Genomic DNA, 25778 nt, shown 5'->3' on the forward strand with positions numbered 1-25778 from the left:
TGTTACTCTTTACTGTTGCTTGTCATCCCAGTGTCTCACAGTAATCAATTCCCCTCACCCTGCCTCAAGATAACAGCACAAAAGTGGTTTTGTTTAAGCTAATTTGCCACTTGCTGCTGTGTGTTGAATGTAGATGGAGTGTATGCTGGCAAATAAAGGGCACTTGTGTGTCAGATTTCTTCATGTTGTTTTTATTAGGTCCATTAGGCAGCTGGCTGTAGAGTCCCTGAGGTGTGTGCGCTCGGTTAACATGTTTGTTTTTCTCAAGGCTTTGTTGTAGTTAATGATGTCACTCTTAATTGTGGCACACACTTGCTTGTCTCAGGGGAACAGGTAGGACTGTATTTAAAGGGGAAATATCACAGTACCTATAACCGGATTATTCTAAAGAATCTGGGTTGATAACACAAATCTGAAGCCACAAAGGCTTTTGGAACTGCAGTAACAGAACAAACTGGGATTTTCTCTGAATGTATTTCCTGGTTTCCTTCTGATAACACAACACAGGCTGGATTCTTCAGGGTCAGCAACCTGCTGGCCTTTTAATGTTTGTTGATTTTACCTCTCGCTGTCCCGAAAACCCATTAATCAGTGTCGACATTAACTGGTATCTGTCACCTTTAAATGTCTGAAAAGTCCTTGTTTTGGAATTCACCCAACATCCCTGGAAATGTTGGGATAAATTCCTGGAAACTGAATGCTAAGATAGCATAGATAGACAGTAGCACTAGAACAGGCGATTCAGTCAACTCAATAATGTTTGTTAGTGGGCAGCTGCTGGTCACACCAGACCAAGCGAGGCTGTAGCAGCAAAACCACTGAGCGTATTGAATTGAGCGTGGCTGAGTTTTGCTGCTAACAAGTTCATTTTTTCATTTGTGAAAGAATGGATGTCCTGTTTCAACTTTCAGAAGTTACACAGTGCCGCTTTAACTGTGGTTAAGATACTGTGTAAGCCATTTTCCAGTCATGGCTGCCTTCTCACTGTCAGCTGGAATCACACGATTTGTTAAAGAGTTCAAGAAAGGCAGGCAGCGAGCCGTTTCAGGAGGTCACTGCGTTTACGGCCCAGATGTAGTTCAAAGGTGTTAAACATTGACTAGACTTCCTCCCTCTGGTCCCAAATGTTTTCCCTAAATTTTTTTTTCTCCACCTGAGCCAGAGCTCCATCCTCTTGGCCGATAGCCAGAGACAAAGATAAGATGTAGGGCACTTAGCCTGGCATCGGCATGGGAACTCTGTCGCCTGGAGGCCTGAATAATTCAGTGCCCAAGATAAATTTACTGCTTATGAAGTCATGCAAAAGAGACAGAACAGAGCTTTATTATTATCTATAGCGTTTTTTTTATGTGCATACCTAATTTCCTTGTGGAGTCGCTGTAATGTAGTGTGAGAAAATCTTTCACATAGCCGGCGACACCCTGTTTTTTGTCCCAGTTGGAGCTAAAGTAAACACACATACTGTATGTGCAACTGGAGTCAATATTTGCACCATCCTCGTGCTCTCATGTCCTGCACTGCCAACCACATCTTTCAGACAGGTTTAACACCCCGAAGCCATCCTTGTATGAGTGTGTGTGTGTGTGTATGTGTGTGTTTATAATAGGCAGGTTTGCTTTGAGCCTACAGCCATGGGTGGGGTGATGTCGCCTTCTGTGCTATCATATCAGGGTTTCTTTTCCACTGCATGTGAATGTTCCCCCGTCCCTGTCAACACTTTGAAAGTCAATCCTCCCTCCAGCGCTGTCAAGTGACACCAGCGGCAGCCATGTGTCACTCAGGAGCCTTGTTTAATCACGTCCTCGCTGCTGTTCAGAGCTGTTAGGCATCATGTTAATAATTTAGTGATAAGTAATGACGTAAATTGACAGATTTTCTTCTGCTCTTCTGTGGTCTCCTTAAAAAGGTCAGAAACCTGTGCATCCTTTTTTGAAACCGTGTGTGTTTGCATGAGTGAACCTGGTAAGACTCAGAAGGTCAAAGGGAGACAAAAATAGTCGAGGATTGTTAATCCTCGGCCTCAAAAACACCTCTCCATCACCATCTCATCTCCATTATCTGGAAATAACATGATAAGAGAGCCCCAAGGTCGGTGGACTACCTACTCCAGATGAATAAGACAAATCATCTTTTCATGACGGCGCAAAAAAGGCGAGAGGAGCGAGGAGGGCGCAGAGAGGAAAGAAGGAAATGAGAGAAGAGAATATGAAGACGGATGGATGACTCAGACGAGGGAGGAGAGGGAGAAGTTAGGCTGCAGGTCAGTGGACACTGGCTTTCATCACTGTAAAGTACAAGTAAATACTGGTATGCATGATCCATTGACAACAATAAAGTGAATTATTTATGGTTTGATATGTATTAGTCATCTTTATTTATTTCATTACACAACAATAAAAACACAGCAAAATGTCCCAAAATATGAATAACAAAAAGTATGTTTAAAAAAGAATGAGGCACAATGAAATGACATTCACAAATCAACAGTTGAAACAAAACAAATCTAAAATGACGACGTTTTGATAACTAATAATACAGAATAATATCTGGAGAATTGACAATAGCTTAAAAGGGTCTTTAAAGGGCTACTCCATAATGATGCAGGACTCACGTGAGACAGATTTCCTTTTCTTTTTTTTTTTTAAGTGTTCAAAATCAAAGCAGCAAAGGTTGAGATGTACTGACTTTTAGTCTCTAGTTTGGGTCAAACACTGGCTCCTACATTTCCCATAATGCAACTTATCATTACATATCCTCTGCCTGGTGAACTCCCATGTCTTTTAAACTCCCTAACTACAATTTATAGCACAGGCTTTTTAAATGTGTCGTCTCCGGGAGAGTGGAGTGGACAGAAACACGACTTTACACGCCAACATGTTCCCAACTTTACAACTTCAGAAGCTGATAATCTGTCAATGTGGTGTTTACAGCCACAAGAGTGACCAAGAAAAACAAATGAATGCAGGTGTAAAGATTTAGTGATGCCTATCTGACACGAGGGAAATTGAAATAAGGAAGATCAGCGGAGACCTTGAAGGGTCGGAGCAGACTGACCCGTCTCAGGATGCAGGTTTAAAGGTTTGCTGTAAAATAACACTTTAACGGAGAGCACAGCAGCCCGTGTGTGAAGATTCAAGCTAATTTGTTGTTTGACCCAGAATACTGCGTTCTCTTCGTCATTACAGGTCAGACTGGAGGATCAACACAAAGAAAGGAGGTTACTTGTTTGGAAAGCAAACACGTTGACCTGATGTGACGCTTCTTGATCCTGCAGACGAGGTGCACTCTGACATCACGCCCGTACAGGATACGATCACTGCTGCTTTACTCTTATCACATCTGGTCTACTTCCTGGCTCTGTGAACTCTGTATCAGGTTGTTCCTGCTTCCTGTTTGGGAATGACAACCTACTATTTAACACACTCACACCGACTGTACCTGTTTCTGCTGTAGCTTTATCAAATGAACGTGCAAAAACTCTTCTTCACCTCCACATACAAAAACATAATGTACATACATCATGGACCACCTCCATGGGTCAGGTTCCCTTGACGTTAAGCAGCTGCCCTGCTTAGACGCCTTTGAGCAAGGCACTATTGTAAATATACTTTAGGAGGAAATGTAAAGGAGTGTATCACAAATAGACACACCTTACCCTCCCTTCTGCTTGTAAAATAACTGGCTAGCGTGACTCTAAATGTCACTCTCGCCATCCTCATCATCAGCAGCACTTTTCCTCCCTGTGGAGCAGGAATGTGGAGGGACGACTCCCAGGTCGAGTCTCTCGCTTCGCTCCTCCTCTGCTGATGTTTCAATGTTCTTGTTTGGGTTTTAAAAAAGCTGATCCAGATGTTGGTTTCCTCCTCTCTCTGGATATCTGTAGAACGGGAGCGATAAATGTTAAGACACAGAAATGTGAAATCCACGTGTAGCTGATGAAAAGTGTGACGCGTTACCTGGATTTCTATCGTTTCTCTTTGTCCAGGTCGTCTGTCTGCTCCTGCATTTCACACAGAAAAAAAAAAAATCATTAAATCAACACACTCAAGTGTTCCGCCATCGCTCTTCCACGCTACAGGGTTTGTTTATTTTCTGGGGCGGACGGCACAGTCAATATGAGAGAGCTAAAAGTCAATATGCAAGCTAACAGTGTGAAATAGAACAAACACGGATGTTAAATGTGCTCTAAAGCTGGAAATGGATTCTTTGCGTTTGTATCATCTATGAAACACGAGTATGATGTTTCTCCACCCCAAAACAAAGTGACACTAACTCCGTCACAGCTGGCGAATCTAAACAGACTCTAAACTCTCATGTCACCAGCCTGAATTTCAGAATCTGCTTCAGGATGCGAAGAAAACAAACTGTAATAGATTCATTTCTTATGTGTAAGAGGAAACGATCACACACCAACATCCTTTTTAGGGTTATGTTGTTCAGCATGTTTATGAAATTGTGTCGTTACAAAGCATCATCATGACAGACACCGTCATATTAAACGTGTCCAACAGATCAGTTGGTGTTTACTGCTAAAAGTTTGTTGTTAGTAACGTCGCTCCACGTTTTTGGAGCTGTTCTCCTTTATCGAGTTTTGTTAAACATGCAATAAAAAACATTTCGTCCGTGTGAAAGTTAAGAAAACGTCTGTAAATATAGTTTTAGAAAAATTACATCTTTTGTAAGGTTAGCCAACTGCAGATGTCATTTCTTTTTCACAATAAAAGGCCTACCTCTGCCCTCACATTGAAGTGCATTCTTTTTAAAAGCTGTAGCTTTACAAATGTGATCAGAAAGTAGCAGAAAACTGTATTTAATACTGATTAATAAGGTCAATATCAAGCCCGATACCGGTCCGACAAATCTGATTGGTGCATTCCTAAAAATTAGAGTCATCAATTAGTGTCAGAAACCAAAATGTTGACAATCTGGCGGATCATAATCTACTCGATAGTGCTACAAGAGCTGTGGTGAGCACCTACATAGAAAACTGTGTGCATGAACACTAAATGTGATAATCAATCAAGCACCTCTGAGGACTGATACTGAGGTTGAACGACTCTTCTTCTAAGCAGCAACGGGAGTCTTTACCTGCGCTCAATGTTTTTGAATTTGCTGCTGCAGAAGAATCTGAGAAGAAATCAACTACGAGCTCATTTTCCATTCGACAGCAGCGTCAACAGGAAGACACAAACTCCACTCTTCAAACAATGAATTAAACACAGAGGAGAGACAAGTGGAGGCCGCTCTGGTTCTGGTTTCTTTTAATTGAAAATAGTTTCTCTTTCTTTTTAGTTTTATAACTGTTTTTGTAGATCCATGACTCACAAGATTTCTCCTACTTTCTAAATATTTTACCTTCTTTGGGGAGTTTTTAGCACCTTGCTTGAGTATATTGCTTCTGTATTTGATATTAGGAAACTGTATACAAATAAACTTGACTTCTGCTTTGTAAAGTATGAATGTACTTTATCACTGTCACCACTGTATATGACATTTTAGTGACACCACTTTGTAGTTTTTACATTCATCAACTGATTAAATGAGCAACAGAAAACGAATCTACTACTAAGCTACTATTTTGATAATCGATTAATAATTTAAGTCCTTTTTCAAGAAAAGAAAAGAAATATTCTCTCCTGAAATGTGAGGATTTGCTGCTTTTCTTTCTCTTAGGTGATAGTAAACTGGATGTTGTAGGTTTTGTAGTGTTTGTTGGGCAAACTAAGACAAAGATGTCACTTTGAGCTTTAGAATATCTTATCAGGCATTTTTCAGCAAACAACTGAAAGCTTAATCAAGAAAATATTCGGCAGATTAATAGATAATGAAAAGTCATTCATTGCAGCCCAGTTACAACATATATCAAAACAGAGTGCTGTTAATCATCAAAGCCATAACGTGCACAGACAAGCAAGCACACACATTAATAATTGTGTCTACATAAGCAACACTTTATGTGCACACAGGGTGTCCGCGGGGACGAGCCCGATGGGAGACGGAGACAAAGACAAAGACAAAGACAAAGACGTTTCCAGGATACCGACCTGCTGGGACTCGGATGTCGTCCGGCTCTTGGGCTCCGGCTCCGTAGGAGATGTAGGGATGCTCCCATTGGAGTCTGTTATTAGCAGGGTCCGCCTCTCCCTAGCTGGTTTCTCACACTTCGTCACCCGGAACCTGAGACGCGACAAAAAACACACATCACAAAACGTTTCCAATGTTTTTGCAGTCACTCTGCCGAGTCGGCTCATTAAAACAAACTCCTGCTTATGTTTGGACCGCTGGCCAAAACATCAAACACACACAGTACCGTGTTTACCCATGAACTCTTTTAAGAAAGTTTTCTAGGTCAAAATAAAATCTGATCATCTTTTTCACTTGTTAAATAGTATATTTATATCATAAGTTACATAAATAAACCACAGAAAATGCCCCTTTAATGAATGATTTCAGCAGGCATCAGTTATTCTCATTTGTGCCTCAGCTGGCATCTGCTTCTGCCTCACTATGACTCTCATCACACAAACTTTACACCTCTCTCATACACACACACACACACACACACACACACACACACACACACACACACACACACACACACACACACACACACACACACACACACACACACACACACACACACACACACACACACACACACACACACACACACACAAAGCTTTAATTAAATCAGAAAATGAATATTCGTATCCAGGTCATGCTGACCCTCTGCGTACGCAGCCATTCATCTGGGTGTGCAAATGAAAAGCAGCCTCTCTGCATCCCAATCAGCTCGCAGCAGGACATTAAGGATGAGGAGAGCGCTCGCTGCCTGACGGAGACGAGGCTGCACACTTCCCTGGTTCACTAGTGGACGGAGAAATGTTCTCTTTGCTTTCAACATCTTGGACACAGTTTAATAATGATGGCAGACAGCCAGGGTTTATTTCACAATGTGGTGTTTTTGTCTTAAAAACCTTTCAATGGAAAGCAACAGAAAAGGGTCTAGAGGTCCATCTTTTGTAGGAAGAAAATGCCCATAAATCACAGGAGTGTCCAGTGTCACTGCCCGTTACATCACAAATAAGAATGTTTTCTAAAAGTTATAATCCTTAAGATTTTCATAAAATCAAACCCCATTTTTTCTGCAGGTTTTAGCAATACATATTCAATGTATTAAAATTCTATAATTATCTCTCTATATAGTAGCTTTCATTGTTTCTGGCAGAGTCCGCCATTCCCATGCTCATTGATAACAGCCTCACTGTTTACTGGTGGCTCTCATTACACCGTATCTGTATTAAGTAACAGAACATCCTGTTTACGCTGCTTCACATTAAAAGAATTCCAGTGGCAAAACACAGGGTGGCTTTTATTGTGAAGCATCCACATGAAGTCTTATTGAACAAAGTAACCGATTCAAGATGACCCCCAACATCTTGTGAGAACAAGAAAATTCATGTTTCTGAACAAAAACAGACAGCTTTTATTGTAAAGTACAAAAAGTACTGTGAAGCCACAAAACACTGTCGATGACTTCTACTCACGCTTGTTTGTTTCCACATTTCCACATATAGATTTTCAAGATGTAATCATTGTTTTGCTTTGTGATTAATAATGTTTTGTCCCTCTTCTTCTATTTACTGTGTCGATTTGTTGTGAGATGCTGCATACATTTGACCTTGCAGGGACAAATAGTTACAGAAAAAACAAAACATAGGTAGGTTGAAATTCTGTATGCAACAAGATGCTCCACACGCTATCCTGAGAAAAGTCTGGTAGAAATATACCCAAAATGTCTCTGTAACTGTCTCAGTTTTGTGTTTTATTTCCTGTTTAGTGTGCTTTTAACAGGGATCGTTGCCTCGGAGCAGTGGCTCCACCACGCAGGTTAACTACTGAAGCTTCACACGAAACCACAACACAGTCTGAACCCTGCAGCATCTATTTTCCCAGGCCTCACCCTGACTGTTCACACGTATATTTTCCAGGTCACTAGTTTGGTGTCAAAGTGCACGGCGATCTTGGCCTGTGTAATTAAGTGTGGATTTTTCAGTGACGATTACATCGAGTTAATGTTTGATTGTTGATGTTGCGTGTGCACTAATATCTAATATGCCTCTGGGGCAAACTGTTTTAATTTACCTCTGCTAATAAAAGCATCTGGTGTCGTATGATTTAAAGAAATCTTGAAGGTAGAAACGGACTCCTTTTTGTTGCCGCCTCTTTGCCTCAGACACACACTCACACACACACCTGCCCACCTGCCCACAGCCAGGACCGTGACCTCTCCGTAGTGGCTGCGGCGCTGCTCTGCCTTGCGGGCCGACGGCCTCCTTATCAGCGGCCATTTCTTCTGGCTGCAACGGGTGCAGATGTTCTTGCCGCCCGGGCCGCCGATGGTGTGCAGGTGGTTGCAGGTGTGCTTGGCGGCTCCTGGGGGTGCACCCGGTGATATGGGAGTCAACGGAGGGGTCGGGGTGCCAGGAGAGGTGGGGGTGAGTGGAGGACTAAAAAACAGAGAAACCAGAAATTAGTGATCAAGACGGAGCCTTTGTTTTATTTTAAATAGATTTTAAACCCTCTTGCTTCAGTACAATTACACATTAATTATGATGAGTGTGTAATCAAGATAGCTGCTGAATGACTATGGCCTGTTAATACTAGCAGAGCACAAGCAAAATAATGAGAGAAATTAACCAAGAAATCTTTCATAGGTCAGCACCATGCAACATCAACTACATGAGACGACAAACCTGTATAAAGACGTCAAACTGATATGAAGGGTATCACAACACATCCTGTTTCTCTCCACTTTCATACCGTATTTATCTTAAGTGTGCCTTCTTTCACATCTTATTTTTGAGAGGAAGCGTGTGCGCTTGTTTTACGACCCTGGAGAGCAGCTCTTCACACAAAGGTGGAATAAACAGTGTTTCTGACATAAACATATAATATACAATATGTCTGCCTGTGCGTGTGTGTGTGTGTATGTGTCAAGAGACATACAGCATATTGACTTTATGAGTCTCTTTGATCTGTGGACACTTGAGAGGGATGCTAAGATACAGTATATGGCCATAAGTATGTGGACTTTTTTTTTTTTGCCACCTGCATCTATAATTAACTAAATTTGGTTTCTGGTTCTTTCGGTTCCTGAGTTTCTCTAAAGTTCTTGGTCCCCTGGGAAAGTTCCTGCAGTGGAAACACCCTATACGGGGCCTTGTCCAGACCAAAAGTACACACAAAATATGTGGGTCATATTTTTGGCCAACCTGGGGGTCGGGACCCCACAAGAGGTTGCAAGTGAAATCGGGGGGTTGCAGGATTATAAACGGGATAGAAAAGCAGAATAAAACATTTTAGCCGTTACCTCCTTTTTAAAATGATTCAAACTAAACAAAAAATTATGTTTTTAGATGAACTGGTAACAACTGGTTGACATATGCAACCAGTGAGAGGGGGAAGGCACAAGCAGACGTCACTTGGGAACACCGGTGTAAAAAAATGTGTGAGTATTTGCATGCAAGATGCACAATTATTTCCTTTTTTAAACAAACGCGCAAATGTATTATGCTCATATACAGCGAGAGGATTCCTGATGAGCAGAGGTATGACACATGAGTTGGATCCACAGGAGGGAAAAAAAAAAGACAAGGCAAAGGGGAGATGAGCTGATGAGAACAGAGCATCTTGTGGAAAGACGAAAGGGGACTGAGGGATGGTGGAGAGGTGGAGGCTGGAGCACTGATGGGGAGAGCAGCACTGAGGCGAGGGGAAGTTAAGTACCAAATCTGGAGAGGCAGATAGCAAGCCCTGGCCACACTACAGTCACTCTCCTCCTTGTAGTCTCTCTCCATCCCTCTCTCCTTTCTTCCTCCCTCTACGTCTTTCTTTCTGCCTGTCTGTCTGTCTCCCTCCTCCCCTTAAGTGTCCCATAAATTACCCCCGCCAATACCCCTCTTCCCCCCTATTCCACCATCTCTAAGTGATCCACTGGCAGACTGCCCAACCTGGCAGGGAGAGAGAGAGAGAGAGAGAGAGAGAGAGATATGAAGAGTAACAGCAAGAGAGTACAATTGACAAAAAAGTGAAGGGGAAACAGGAGAGAAAACAAGAGGTGGAAATATGTGGGAAAAGAGATTTTGAGAGAGGAACTGAAGAAGCGAGACACATGAAAGTGACGCCGGGGAAATGTGTGCGATTGCAGATTTCTACTGATTTTTCCAATGTGACTGAACACCACAATACCTAATCCTTGGCAGAGGCAACGCTTGTACCATTTATCCACATGTTTTCTTCCTAACAAAAGGAGAACATCTCTCCTCTCTTTATCTCTCTCCTGTCCTCCTCCCAGAACAATATGTAGCGGGACAAGAAAGATGACATGAGGAGGAGGGGGGGGGGGGGGGGGGGGGGGCATACTCCGCTAACTCGATTTACTCACACTCCTCTTCTGTCGCGGGCATCTCCTCCTCCGATCTGTCTATCTGCCCAACTCCCTCTCCCCTTATCTCAGCCGCAAAGCAAAGTGAAGACGTCTAATCTCAGCTTGTACCACCAGCTCCTTTTCTTATGATGCAGGGCCGTTTCAAAGTGGCAAGCAGGCAGCCTTTGATTTGAGATGTGAATTTATCAATGTGAATGACCCCCTGAAATCAATTTCAAGGCCTATAGATTTTATGCTAGTAAAGGATCACATGCAGGCAAGGGCTACAACTAACAATAGACCACTTCAATGTGTGGAGATATCAAAAGCTTCATCACAAGCCTGTTGTGGAAAGTTGAAAGTTGAACTCAATTATTTTCATTCAGATGATTCTTTTCTCTATTAATAAATTAATGGTTTGGTCTATAAAATGTCAGAAAAAAGAAAAATCCCAATTTCCCAGCGCCCAAGTAATGTATGTAAATTGCTTGTTTTGTCTGACCAACAGTCCAAAGATTATTATTTTACAGTGATATAAAACAGGTAAAAGCATCAAATCCTAATATTTGAGAAGCTGGAACTGGCACACATTTGGGATTTTTGCGTGATAAAATCAACATATTGTTTCAGCACTAATGCAGGCTGCCATATTTCTGAAGTCTCTAGTATAACTACAGTTTCTTTGTCATAGTCACACTCACTATATTCTGGCTAAGAATCCAATAAGGAAAAATGCCAGCAACTACGCTCCATATGCTTATATAATCCCACAATACAGTGATTTGGGGCACGGTGGCATTTCGGGAACAGTCCCCAGCTGCTTGCCCTCAATCAAACCATGCCAATCTGGAAAAGTATCAGAAGACAAATGTGGCCTGATTGCCTTGTGTGTTCACTTCCTGCTTTGGCTACTCTCATTTCAGTCAGCAGTGACACCAGCAGGCCTTCAGGGAGGCTTACGGTGCCATCTGCTGGTTGAAATAGTTCTTACTTCACAGCCAGGAAAACGACATGAGAGGACACTTACCCATCAGAATCAATGCTGTTTCCATGAACCATGGCTTTCAGGGCGTCTGAGTTTGCTGAGGAGGGAGACAGAGAGAGAGAAAGTTACACACTTATACAGATAGAAGAAAAGGAGCAGAGAGAGGGAGAGATAAAAGCAGTGTTGGGAATTAGCGAGGAGAACGCTCCAGTGACTTCAAAAGCAGAGCGCTTATTGAAAGATGGCTACAGCAGATTAAGTCCTTAACACAATTAAATGGCACATCACATGCAACCACTGAACACAATTACTGTACACAACAACCTCAGGGGAATGTGCAAGTCCTCAAAAAACTTCCTATCCAAGCAACTCTGAGAAGTTGAATTTCTGTGTAATGGTCAGGCACTTTTCTTACACTGCACTTGAACAACAAGACAAAGCAGCATCAAAACACACAGCCAACAGCTCAGATATAGATTTACATAATTTGCTCCCACAGACAGATTTCCCTAAGGCCTGGCCGTGATGCATTCACCGACTTCCACATGAGCTCACTGTGGACACAGATAAAGGAGTTTGCGCATACTTTAGGATGAAGGAGGGAGATGTACTGAGACACAGAGGTGACTCACGAAGGAGTTTCATGTTATGGCTACATCTAAAACGTGCACAGACTCAAACCGCTGTCCTCCTTATCACCCCGTATCATCCTCGTATCAGCACGCACAGCAGGGGGTTTACAAGAACATCTGTTATTTTTAGTCCGTAAGTATTATGAACTTGTCATTTTATTTGTACAAGGGCTACCATTGGCTGAATAAATGCCAGAGTGAATTATAAAAACGTTTTAGTTTTGAGTCTCTCCAGGAGCTGAAAACATATTTTATATTTATCAGTTTTTCACTATGACGGGTTCTATAAGAACTATAAGAAATATGAACTTTCCTCACTGCTTTGAGGAGGGCGGGGCTCCGTGAGAAAAAGGAGATGTCACATGCTGCTGTGCACCGATCAGGATTTAGCTACAAGTGAATCAAAATCTTCATGATGGTTGTGGGATTGTTACTTGCGTCAATCAAATCTGATCAAACCACACGTGCACAGTCCTGATCAAGAAGATTGGCTTCTTCTATTTTTGTTTATTTAGTCTGTTATAGAGAAAAAAGTGTTTATATGGACTTTAAAAAGGAAAAATGCCCCCTTGAACACTTATTTGTAATGTGCTGTATATTTCTGGACCCATTTTTTTTATTCCTACAGGTACCTGGCCAAATGTAGATCACATCACATCACAAATGCAGCTACAACAAAACTTGACTGTAGGAAAATGGAAACAATGTTCATTATAATGAATTTAGGTGGCGTTTCCTCTGTAGTAATGGGTTACTTTAGCCTTTAAAGACCCAGAATGCAGCATTTTAACTACAGACACTGAATATATTCTACTGTTCTATCTTTCAGACATATTTTTCTAAATAATATTCAAACATGTGTAATTTATCCTCCAGGTGGAGTTTATTTTGAAGTTTGTTGTGTATTGATGCTACAAAAGAACAAGTAGTCCTGTGACAGCACTGTGACGCCTTATTTTGATATCATCTGTAGATGGCAGTCTTAGCTCAGCCATAAAGGCCACTCGTGGTGACTACTCACTTCCTGTTTGTTTATTTAGACACAAATTGCTGCTGCTGGTGGAAATGTGAAATGCACAGATCATTTCCTGTGTTCCAGATTATTATTTCCATTAAAAAAACTGGAAGTAGTTTTTCCAGAGTAGCCAGTAATAAAGCTTTCATACATTTTCCAGGTTGAATGTTGAAAGTACAACATGTCAGAGGGTGAGTCACAGTTAACAGACTCCAACTCCACTGATGAGTCAGCTCAAAGTTCACCTCTTGAGGGTGGACAGAAAAATCAAGACACCAAGACAGGACAATGCTGACTTTGTGTGTCATATGTTAGACATCTGGATAAGATAAGACAGATGGTTTAGACCGCTTTAGGGATCAATATTCACAGATAAGCTGTATCTGTGCAGTTCCTGTATTTAAAAACATTTTCAGGGCAACAATATTACTTCAACATGCATCATTTTTCAAGTAAATTGATCCCTAAGTTCATAAATTAACAGTGGTAACACTTTACTTTAATCCCCCTTATTTATCATCTATAAGCAGTATATAACCATATCATAAAGTTATAAGCAGATATGAGGACGTTTAAGTGTTTATTAATGTGCAGTATTTGTCAACAATTATAATTTCTCCTCCATCCCTCCATCCATCTTCTGTAACTGCTTATCCTTAGCAGGGTCTCCGGGATAATTTCTCCTATCATTACAACTATGTTTTACTATATTGTTATTCATTATCTGTTTATATACAAAGGAATTAAACTTGTTGACAAATACATCAATAACCACTTAAAAAGGCCATTGATTTACTGCTTATGAATCTAAGCACACTAAATAGTGTGTAGGGGTACGTCACAGTGCAAAGATATATGCATGTTTGAGTGTTTAACTGTGGGTGGAAAGTTTGGGTGACATTATCAGAAATCATGCTTTTCTGGCCTTATGTCTCTATAAAATAAATAAGATGTAAAGCTACATTTTCTGGGTGTTGCAGCACACCTCGTATCCTAAACAGCTGGTGTGGCATACAGTAAAAATTACAGTATAATCTTCTCCAGTATAATTGTCTGCCTCTCCTTTCTTTTCCTTCATTTCCTGTCTCCTCTCCTTACCCCTCTGCCTTGGTATGTGTGCTGTTGGATGATTTGTTGAAAACCTTTTTTTCCTCTTTATATATACATGCACAGTCAGTCCAAGCTCTCCTGCCATGACGCATCCAGACTCTTACACCTCTCTCCCCTCTTTCATTTCCCTTCTTTCCTCTAGTTTGTTAAACACTTCATCTCGAACATGGACTCTCATGGAGACATGAAGGCCTTCTGTGTCATATATATATATATATCTAAAATGAAATCCTTTTTTTCAGTAACTCTTTCAACAAACTTCTCTATTAAACTAAAAAGCACTCTTTCTTCCTTTAAACCAAAGTTACACGTCTACAAATAGTATTAACAGTTGTTAACCTGATTTTAATAAGATCCACTGCTGTGAGAGGTTTATTAAGACTGAAGGAAATACTGTAATCTACACAGTCAGGAAAGGGATGTGTGTTCTTACTAATCATTGATTGTATTTGATACAACACTAGCATTGATCCTTATCTCTTCTGCTGATACTTATAAACTCAGCTGAACAAAGAAAAGCAATTGCTTTATCTTATCTTATCCATCTTACTAAGTCAAATAACAGCTAAATCATTCTGACTTCACTGACTGGGAAACAGTGATGTAACCAACCCGTGTTGTGTGAAGCTCAGTCATCACAAATTTTCCTTTAAATTCCTCTGCAGTGTCCTGGTGTTAAACTTCCGCGAAGAAGCTCATTCCTGAGCCAAGCTATTCTGAGAGGAGTCCCACATACAGTACACATACACACCACTATACCAGTACACAGAAACTGACACACCTGGATAGCATTGTTACAGTGTACCTGTCAAAACAATAATGGAGTGCCAGCTGTAATGACTTCATGGAAGGAGGGTTACAAAAGGCCGGACACGCCTGAGGGTGATCCCCCTCTGAATCACATGTTCAGTAACCCTCAGTGTTAAAGAGAAGTAAGTGAGAAATGTTGTTGAAATGTATCCACAGCCTCTGCTCAGTTATAAAACAGTTAAAATAATGTTCCTTCAATGAAAGAGGCAGAAACAGTTGGGGAGCCTTCACGCACCTTCATTTTTCATGATGTAGTGGACAATCTGTCCGACTGTGTCGTTGTTTTCACTGAGGGTGTCATTCAGATCTGAAAGGTAAGAAGACAAATAGAAATACTTACATTACTAATTCAAAATTACAATATCCTCAAGCAGCTTTGATGAGTACAGGAAAGGATACATGTTAAAAGAAAATCACTAACTATAGTCAGGTGATAATTCTCTGTGGATTTTTCATTAAGAGCGACAACTTTCACATTACACAGTCATCTGATCCATTCTTAAAATAAAAATAGTGATTATAGAAATGTTCCTATAGAAACTGTGTTTTTTTTTATTTACCCATATGCATTGACATTGTGACATTTCATTTTGTTAATACTGCTCAGCTTTGAGACCCCCTGGTAAGCCTGATAACCCCTCCACTCAGCACACACCCCTGTGAGGCACTTCCTAGAGCTTCCTGTTGATTGCTTCCAGAGTATTTCCTACCTTCTGATACGCATCATACTCTTCGAGCAATTTATGGCTAATCTTCTGGCTGATTTTAAACAGTCACCTGCACGATATATAGGGAGCTGCTTTCAACTTATGAAAGTAAAAGAGACGAAAGCAGACAGAGGGAAAAGGAGAGGAGGAAACCTGATCACTGCGAAACGAGAGAAGAATGGATCGACTGAGCGAGTGAGGTCAGAACACACAAGCAATGTTTTTTTCTCTCCTCTTTTGTTTCGACGTATGAGAGAGAAAGGGTTGGGCACATTGGGGAAAGACACACAGAGAAAGACAGAGACAGCAGGGGAAAACCCTAATGCACTTACGACTATTGTGCAGCTGGCAGGAGGCTCCCATTTACTGCACAAGTGAAACCAGCTTTACATCTATTCTTTTCCAATGCCTACAACATGGGTCATAGTAGAGACGTGGTATGCCAGGAGGAAAACTGTCGAGAGGCCCGCCGTATGATAACAGATCATAACAGAGAAAGCATAGACTCTTGCGGATCTTGGCAGTACGGTGTAAACAGTTCATTCCTTTCAAAACGTCCTGACATACCCCAGGGCAACCCAGAGGTTTCACGTCTGCACACGTGAATCGTTAGACAGAGACAAGAGCGCCAAACTCACCTCTCTCTGCGTGGTCATGCCACATATTGTACTCGCAAAACGTGGCACGACAGAGGCAGAAACGAGGAAAGCTGAGCAAGTAAACTTTATGTTTTTCTCTAAGTTTAAAGCATCAATAAACTGAGAGGCCAGAAAACTCATCATCACACACACAAAGCTCATAGCAATTAAGCATTATCTGCAGCTATCATTACAAACCAAAGGAAATTAAACTGGCCCTGTGCAGAGAATTTTTTTGTTTCACCTCACTTAACACACCCCTCGTTGAGTCAGAACATGAGTGATTTGAATGCCAAACGTCTTCCTGGTTTCTATTGGCCTCCATTCCTTAAAAAGACAGAGGCAATAGAGGAATATGGCTGAGATAAGCCTGTGACTTAACAAGACAATGGTAAAAGCGCTCTCAGTATCGCCACATGATGACTTAAATGTTGGTGATTTCACAGGGGTTTTCATCAGTGCAAACACTGAAAACCACTTCTAAAATGATGGTTTATTCCTCAAACAATCTCTGATATACATAGGTTTTTAGTATGTTTTAATATTGCTTAAGGCATAAAGAAACAGTGAAAGAAAGCAGCCACTCACATCACCCAAGTCTATTCTTATTAATATCTCTCCACACCTACAGTAATCTCTTCCCCATCTGCTTAGATTAATATGAGCCGGTTGAACTATAATCTTGGGTGTGTGCTGTTTATAGATGATGGATTCCTTAAAACAATGAGTATATAGCTGCAATAAACACACAAAGCTAATCATAATGTTGCCAGACAATGACACATTTTATTTCAACACCTAAGAGTTTTTGAAGTTGCCACAGCTCTTTTATTCAGATTTCCTCACCTCCACCCAGCTCTGAATCCCTTTCGTCTTCCTTGCACTCCGCCTCCTCGCCATCCTGGGCCTCGGTGGTGCACCGGTAGCCCTTCCTCTTCAACACATGGCAGATCACCACCCCCAACAGGCCCAGAAGGAAGAAGACAGGCACCAGGATAAAAGCAATGTTGTCTGGATGTGTCCCCCCGGCTCCACCTTCACCTTTTCCAGTAACAGTGGTGTGACCCGCTGGAGGATGGAGAGGGACGAAGGGGAGCAAGAAACAAGAGATTAAACAAACCGTTATTATTTTGGATATTGTTGCAACAGGACACAGAAAAAACAAAACGACGGATTGTCATTTCAACGCCCTTGATGGCAACCTGATATCTACAGTGAGTCTGAGGGTACACTCGAGGCCCAGGCTGAGCAGCTGAGCGGATTTAAATGCTATCAGCTGCAACATGACAGAGCTTTCATGTTCCCTTCCTGGATCAATCGAGTCTGCTGCCGTCTCTGCCCTCTAAACTGCTTGATCTGGTGCAAGCAGCACCCCCCCCCCCCCCTTACACAGCTTTTAGGACTCATTTGGTATTAAGAAGCAGAGGCAGTGAAAAGGCAAGATAAACCAAACATAATAAATGTAAGGGAATGTAAGGGAAGGCAAGTGAAACATTTAAAGTCATGAATTTCTTTTTAAAAAGGTACCGAAGCAGTACATTTGAGCCTGCTTCAACACTTCACACAGTCTACATGTAGCATGGTTGGTCATATCTTGTTTTTTAAAGTTACTGATTGCAGCAAAAAGAACACAAAGACCATAAACTTGAGCTTCCCTCTCCCACTCCCATCTGCCCACCCACCTACACACCGGACTTTAGACCCATCAGGGTGCCACAAGACTCATGGGAATGGTGCTTGAAGCAGCTCAACATACTGTTTTTCAATTCAAAGCAACCCAAGACAAAGCTTTAGGGCTGAAACTAACCATTATTTTCCTGATTCATTATTTAGTCTATGATATGTAAAGAAATCACAGCTTCCCAGAGACCAAAGCAACGTCTTCATATTGCTCGTTTTGTCCAAGACATTCAGTTTACAGTCGTATATATGACGAAGAATGCTCACTTTTGAGAAGCTGCAACCAGCAAATGTTTGGCCTATTTGCTTAAAAACATGAATAAAACGTTGAATCAATTATCAGAATACTGTTCAAAAACATTTAACCTGTAATCCTATTGCAGACTTTGCATTTTACGTTTTGGACCTAATGTCTTGAGACTGATCAGGTCAAAGGGTCAAAGGGGTAGACCGTGACCTGTGGTCAGCTATAGGCGAGAGCTCCCCTGGCTCCTGCCCCTGTTGGAGCACCACGTGAGGCATTCCAGTACACAAGAGGGCTTTTGTCTGGTTTCCTGTTCGCATCAGTGTGTCAGTGTGTGTGTGTGTGTGTGTGTGTGTGTGTGTGTGTGAGTGAGAGAGAGACACACACATATACAGATATCACAGTTTGAATAGAATCAAATCACATGTTCATGCTGTTTTGAAATATACCACAGCTCTGTGTTTTTGTGTGTGTGTATATAGGCGTGGATCTGCATACCTAACCATGGCATTGTGCTCTCCCATTGTCCCAGTTCCCTGGTGCACCAGACTGAACACACTGATAAAGACCATTGTCTGCTCACAGACCATCCTGTGACCGACTGTTGTGTGTCCATGTGCTTATATACAGTGACGACCACACTGCCGCTCCAAATGACTCACAAGTAATCGTGGGCCAATTAGACGACTGTATTAAAAGCGTTGAAAAAAAGACTAGAGACTGGCAAATGGGTTGAATAGAGTCCTTGAGGAGGATTTAGAGTTGAGTCATAAATCTCTTTGCAACCACAGCTGGTGCCATGATGAAAGTCCTCATAGAGACACACACACATCACAGGTGTGGATTTAAACAGTAATTACATGGATAATACCCTGTAAATCTGATATTTTTTATTCTATTTTCTATTCAACATTTGGGCTTTGGTAAGCTTTGATTAGATACTTTGTGCCACAGTTTCATGAGGATATAAATACAGCTGGGTACTGAACCTCAATTTGAATACAGACCGCAACAAGAACCGAAAGTAAAAATCAAATCTAAGGCTGCAACTAACGATTATTTTCTTCTTTATTTGTCCCAAGGGAAATTGTTGTGCAGCAGTTGCAGTACAAATATATAATATCAATAAACAGATATTTAAAATCCACAAAATCTAAACATATCCAATGCCATAAATATAAACAAGTTCAAGGGAAAGGTTGCATATATTATGTATATGCGACATATATTATTATATGCATATATTTACAATATCTAATCTCAAGTACAGATAAGTATTTACGGTTAGAGACTAAATTAACTAAATGGTTAGAGAAGCTCAGGCCTACATGTAAAAGCTCCACTAAAAATGAACTGCAGAAGAACAGCAAATGTGTTTCACAAAGTGTCAGTAACATACTGTGTTCCAGTAGGGGGGGGGTCAAACAAATCCTCACTGGGTCAATCTGCCCCTGGCTACAGTCTTACAGTGGCCAGAGATCAGCTAAAGATCTAACCAGGACCTCCAAAAGATGAGGGTTTGCCTGCAAAACTCACTGACACCATCACTAACTTTCACCCTGATGTAAGACGTATCCCCAAAAGTATTTCTGTCTACAGTGTCAGATCCTTCAATTGAAGGCGTGCAGGCTGAATAAGTCGGCATTACTGTTCCACTAGTTTAATTTCCTGCAGTTTTATGAGGATTTACGGCGTGCAAAGTTGTGTCTGCCTGAAGGTTATCGACGTCTCTGCTGCAACAGCCTCTTTCACGAAAATGATGTGAAATCAATCTCTACAAAAACACACGAGGGAGACAGATTTGTGATTGAAAATACCTGAAAAAATAACCCCAGAAACTGACTGTGAGACAGTTTAGCAGTGTGTTCTGCCTCTTCTCTTTACACTAGTGCACTTGTTACCTTTATCCTCTCTTTCATTCTCTTTCACCTCTTCCCTTCTCTCTTGAACATCACATGTACTAATGGGGAACTACTTTTGCTATTAATAAAGTCATTTTGAACACTGCTTGTGTACGCTGGATATTTGAATCTTGAACTTTGTATTCCTTGTGCTCTTGCTTAGATTACCTATCAGTGATTAATGCCAAGTGCATTTCTAAAAAGAGGATGTTAATGTTCCTCCCGGCCAATATCAGCAGAAGACCTCATGACACAGAGAAGCACATTACGTATTAACCCATAAGAACCCAGACCCACTTCCCCTCAAAGGAAAATTATGGGGAATACACCACAGACCAAGTGGACCACATTGAAGACATTTCTGATGTGTTTTTTTTATACTACCCCTAATGTCAAAGATCTGTGATGGTACATATACGTTACATTGGGCGTTTATGGTAAATTTACTTGTTTTATTGTTTTATATTAATTTGTTCAAGAAATATGGTCAAAACAGGTTGACTGTATACAGGACACACTATTAAAGCATTAGAATCGTTAAATGGGTTTTAACTTACCTTTAGTATCAAAATACAGGCTTTTTGAAATTAGTTGCTTCCTTCACTTGCGTTTACATGTGACACCACCATTTTGAAAAGGTCCCGACCTGCCACAGTCACATGACTGTGACATGACCACCACACCAGGATGTTTCGTATATGTCGCTTAAGGACTTAATGAGTTAAGATCAAGCACAAAGCTGTATAAGGAAGATTCTGGGGCCTTTGAAGTGTGTGTTACACTGGTGTCACCATGGGTTCTTATGGGTTAACCTAAATTATATGTTCTGTTTCAGTTTAGTTTTCAGGTAATTTCCAGTCACTTATTGGCAAACTGAGCATTAAATAATACCCGACGGAGCAAAATCTTTTAAAACAGGAAGTCAGAAATGGGCTGTGAGGCTTTTACCTCTGACCTCTCAGCTACATTCAGTCAGCAATCTGATCATCTTAACTAGATGTAACTGCATTACTCTCCTCCATTGACTCATCTTAGGAAGGAGAAAGAGAGGAAATGGAAACTGTTTGTCGTCTCCTCGTTGACCACTCTTTGGCTAGTTATTGACCTCTCCCTCCCATTTTACATCAACGTCCATCTTCACACTAAACATTGGGCACACAGCACCCAAAACACCACGGTGCCTTCGTTCTATGAGAATCTACTCCTGTGAGCTATCTATTTACCCCAGGAGATGACTCAACAGTTACTCCACAGCTCAAATCTTTCTTTTCTTGTCATGGTAGCCCCAGGATATGAGTATCAGTCAATAAAACATTATTGCACAGCTGTAAAAATATACTACAAAGCTGTCAATCAAGAATTTGTTTCTTAACTGTTGGGAAAGTGACAGTAAACATACAGTAAAAGGTTTTCATTTGACCACAACACTGAATATTAATGGGTTAAAAGATCTGTCTGTGGCCTACCCATTTCCTCATATTCAGGAAATCATGTGCAGCTAAGAAAACAAATGTAAGACCTACTGACTTAAGCTAACCACGTCTCATTTCAGATCACACAAGACTGCCCGGTCATTTCAACCCTTCATCCATTTAGTCGCTAAGTGAGCTGAAACCTCTAAGTCGCTGTTCCACCTGCAGATGTAGCTCTGACACCGTGAGAAGTGCTCCTGTGCTTGCTGGTAAGTATCGTATGAGCAAGTGTGCACTTGTTGTGCAAAAAAAGTTGCTAAACTGCATTCACAAGCTGCATACAGATCAGTGAGCGGAAAATTCAAATTTTCGCTTGGAGAATGAGGCGATTACTGCATCCTTTATGGGAGCAGAGATTCAGTTTCATGCAGGGATTCAAACAAACAATTCAGAAATAGGGCCGTGGTCTGCAAGTTGCTTTTTATTATTGATTCATCTGATTTTTTTCTCAACAAATCGATTAAACATTTTTAAACGTAAATTGTGAAAAACTGCCATCACATTTTCCTAAAGCCCACAGTGACATTTTTAAATTGCTTAACAAAGAAAAGCAAATTGAAAAGTGGGAAGTGGGGGATGTTTGGCATTTTCGCTTGAATGATTCATCTATTATCAGCATTGTTGCCTATTAATTCTAATCAATCAGTCATCTAACAGTTTCAGCTCTCGCCACGTGTGAGACAAGAATAGCACCTTAATTACCAAGAAGACACAGCAGATGGAGAAGATGGAGCTTGATACGTGTAATTGTACAGCTCCAGAGCTCCAGAGCTGTCGCCAGTGTCTTATCCTCGTCAATACCTGTGTGGTTTGGGGCCACATCCGTTTAACTCAACTGCAAATATGTTTCTGGAAAAATGTTGAACTAACTTTATGCAAACATCTGCTTTGAAGAATTGACTGTCTGTGATAAAAAGACGAAGGAAGTGGACACAGCTTCCCCAAACTCCTACAGATGGCATTAAACTACTCATCTTCATTTACAAACATCTTGTGAAATAATGTCTGGCATAAGTCTCACAGTGAGTATTAGCTAAATAAAAACTTCTGTCTATTAACAGTCTATACCTGCTTTATAAGTTACTGCCTATAAGTCCACAGTGTGGTTCGGTTTGTGGCCCCTGAAAATGCAGCATGTGCTTGTGACCCCCTCAGCACAGGTCTTACTCTTGTGTGTGGACATGAGCGTGAGTTTTCCGTCAGATATTGTTTCATTTGAAGGATTTTCCCAGGCCTGAAGACGTGAAAGATTCCAAAATCTTACAAGAAAAAAACAGCGAAAGTTAGACAAAAGTCAGAAAAAATAAACATAGTTTTGTGCAACGGAAATGTTTTTTTTTGTTTCCTGTCTTATCCCTTCTTTGTCATAATCTTGTGACCCCTCACATGTATCTTGGGACCTCTTGAGGGGGCCCTGACCCCCAGATTGGGAACCACTGACCTCGACCACAACAAGTTCCTCAGCCTGCAAATGAGAGTCAAGCTCAACTGGAAGCGCTGCAGCCATTACATGAAGCGGTGAAGACAGCTGAAACTACCCGAGACATAAAATAAAGTATGCTTGTACTGTGTGTATACACACACACACACACACACACACACACACACACAGAGTTCATTCTTAATACCAAACCAAGGTACTGGATGACTTGGTCTAATTGAATGAGCATGAGGATTCAGCCTTGGCCTTTTGCAAGCCACAGACTGCTGTGGACTCCCCATGGAAAATGGAAACAGGCCCGACATTTTAAAGGTTATGAAGAAAACCAAAGCGTGTGTGCATCGGCTGGAACTACAAGAGAACCCTGACTTGAGTTTTTCTTGATGCTGGGACGCGCACAGTACTCTGCTCTGACACATAAATGGTCCTCAACACTTACATCCTGACAAGTCAATGAAAAACTGATTACTAACAAGGCAAATACTCTACTCAAATATACACAAAGACAACAGAGATCATGTTTGCTAAACATTTTTAGTGCTACTCCAATATTATTTCACCTAGGAAGTTGGTTCCTGTCATGTATGTACTTACTGACATTTTGAGGATGTGATTTCAGGCAGATCGAGTTAGATTTTACTTGTTTAATAAATAGAAACAACAGTTTTCGGGGAGAAAAAGTACACTGTAAACTCTGGTGTCAGGTGAAATAAAGTCTGCTGTAAACTTATCTTTGATAATTCATTAGACTACAATCTTTAAAAGGAGTAATTAGCTTTTATGAAGCCATAAGTGCAGTATAAACTTGAGACAACACTTGATGAAGCTTTTAGGTCAATAACAAAACTAATTCACATCCTTTAATACTACAGGATCAGAGACCATAGATGATGCCCTAAAGTTTAGTTTCTGCTGAGTTTACAGCAGCATTTTAAAGCAGGTTGCCAGTTTCTTTAATGGCATGTTATCCTATTATAATTCATTACTCAATATGTGTTTTTCCTTCCTTCTCCACACTGGCTGCTTTTAGTTTGGCTGTCACACAGTATGACTGCAGTGTCTTTCTGAAACTTTGCGTTCACTTTAGTGTCCGTATGCTAGCTTAGCTAACGTTAGTAGATTTCAATAAAGGTTGGCTTCCCTACCCTGGCGCCACCATAACTTAATAAACTGTTTGAAAAAGAGAGTAAACCTTTCTGAGGAGGAGATGAGACAATGTTCACGACTCAGACTGAGCAGCACTGCTACACCTTATCGTTTCCACACAGACGGTAAAACAGCTTGGAAACTTACGCGTAGCGACGGTTGAATCAGCCATTGATGGACAGGACCGCAGCGAGCTGGTGGTGATGTCTGTTGACAGGCGGCCGTTGAACGCTTTGGTCACCTCCAACCGTGGTCAAACTAAACTAAAGGAGGGACTTCTTACAAACGTCAACGTATTTCCTAATTCCCACAGAGCGGATACGCCCTGATTTTAAAGTGGTACTGCCTCCAACAGAGAGCAGTACACAGGAAGAGGAGCCGGATGATTCACTTGGTGCGACTTCCGTCTTCGTCGGCTTTATTGATCTCCGCAGGGAAATTCACAAGCTAGCAGTGTATTAAGTGATGAAAATTAGCCCCACCTTTACCTCCTATAACATTAGAGTTATTATGAAATGAAAAATTCCCTCTTAACCATTGTAGATTACATCTCAGGTCATATTGGTCACCTGTTTAACAAAAAACGATTTCTTTGTATTCTTATGAATCCAATCATGTTTTCTTCCTGTAAAACAAAATATGACCCATCAATCAATCTTTTGGCAGCACAGAGCTAACGTTCATTAGCATGATACGTTGGTGTGTCTTCAGGTGTTCAAATCAAATTATAATACAATAGACATTATTCTGAAATTGACCATTATCCATAATGAGTACTTTTACTTTTGGTACTTTAAGTATGTGTTCATGCTTATACTTTTGTATTTTACTAAAGTAAAAGATCTGAGTACTTCCTACCCCACTGGGATTCAGTAATTAGGATTATTGTTATTAAGTCATCTATGCTCAAATATTTGACAGAAAAGGTAACAGGGATATAACTATATTACTATAAAACAACTTTTTATAGGTAATGAGAAAAATATAGAGGGTGATTCATCATTTCAAACGCAAAATATAAGTGTAAGTAGAGCTATTTTGAGGAAAGACAACCATACCTTCATATATATCTGCATAGACAATTTGTCACCTGAGCTTTATACCTAGTTCACGAAGTAGGTGGCAGTTATTGTGAATGTATGTGTGTGTTTGTGTTTGCAAGTGCTTGCTTGAACATGTTGATAGATTGGGGCACTATAATTGGAGTTTCAAGGTGCGTCTATATTGTGTGGGGTTGGACCATATGAATGGAAAAAGAATATGGGATTTATTGTATATGTCATTTTGTATGTATTGCATTTTGTTGAGTTCTGTCTACCTGCCCAGAGACTACGCTTAGAGCTAAATCTGGTACAAAGCATCTCTTCATTGCTGTTTGAGATTATGTTTTTCTGTATATGTCCTGACAAAAATGTCTGAGTCGCCTACTAGCACAGTTAGATGAATGTATATTATAAGATAACAAGGTGTTCTGAATCATTCTCTAGATATAAGATAAGATATTAACTACAATATGCTTAGCATGTGTCAATCTAGCTAATAGTTGTGTGTTATAATTGTAATTTCAG

General features: G+C 40.8%; 1 protein-coding gene across 1 annotated transcript; it reads right to left on the minus strand.

Annotated features, from left to right (window-relative positions):
* Positions 1–3769: 3769 nt before the first annotated feature.
* Positions 3770–24445, minus strand: rell1 (RELT like 1). The gene is made up of 8 exons (XM_070930092.1): positions 24358–24445; positions 17173–17394; positions 15217–15288; positions 11457–11511; positions 8265–8510; positions 6045–6177; positions 3957–4000; positions 3770–3877 (listed from the first exon to the last, which is right to left on the minus strand). Exons 1-7 carry the CDS (start codon positions 24380–24382, stop codon positions 3965–3967), a joined length of 789 nt encoding a protein of 262 aa, XP_070786193.1. The 5' UTR covers positions 24383–24445; the 3' UTR covers positions 3770–3877; positions 3957–3964.
* Between the last annotated feature and the right edge of the window lie 1333 nt (positions 24446–25778).

The sequence above is a fragment of the Enoplosus armatus genome, chromosome 23 (genome assembly GCF_043641665.1).
Source record: "Enoplosus armatus isolate fEnoArm2 chromosome 23, fEnoArm2.hap1, whole genome shotgun sequence".
Taxonomy (NCBI): Eukaryota; Metazoa; Chordata; class Actinopteri; order Centrarchiformes; family Enoplosidae; genus Enoplosus; species Enoplosus armatus.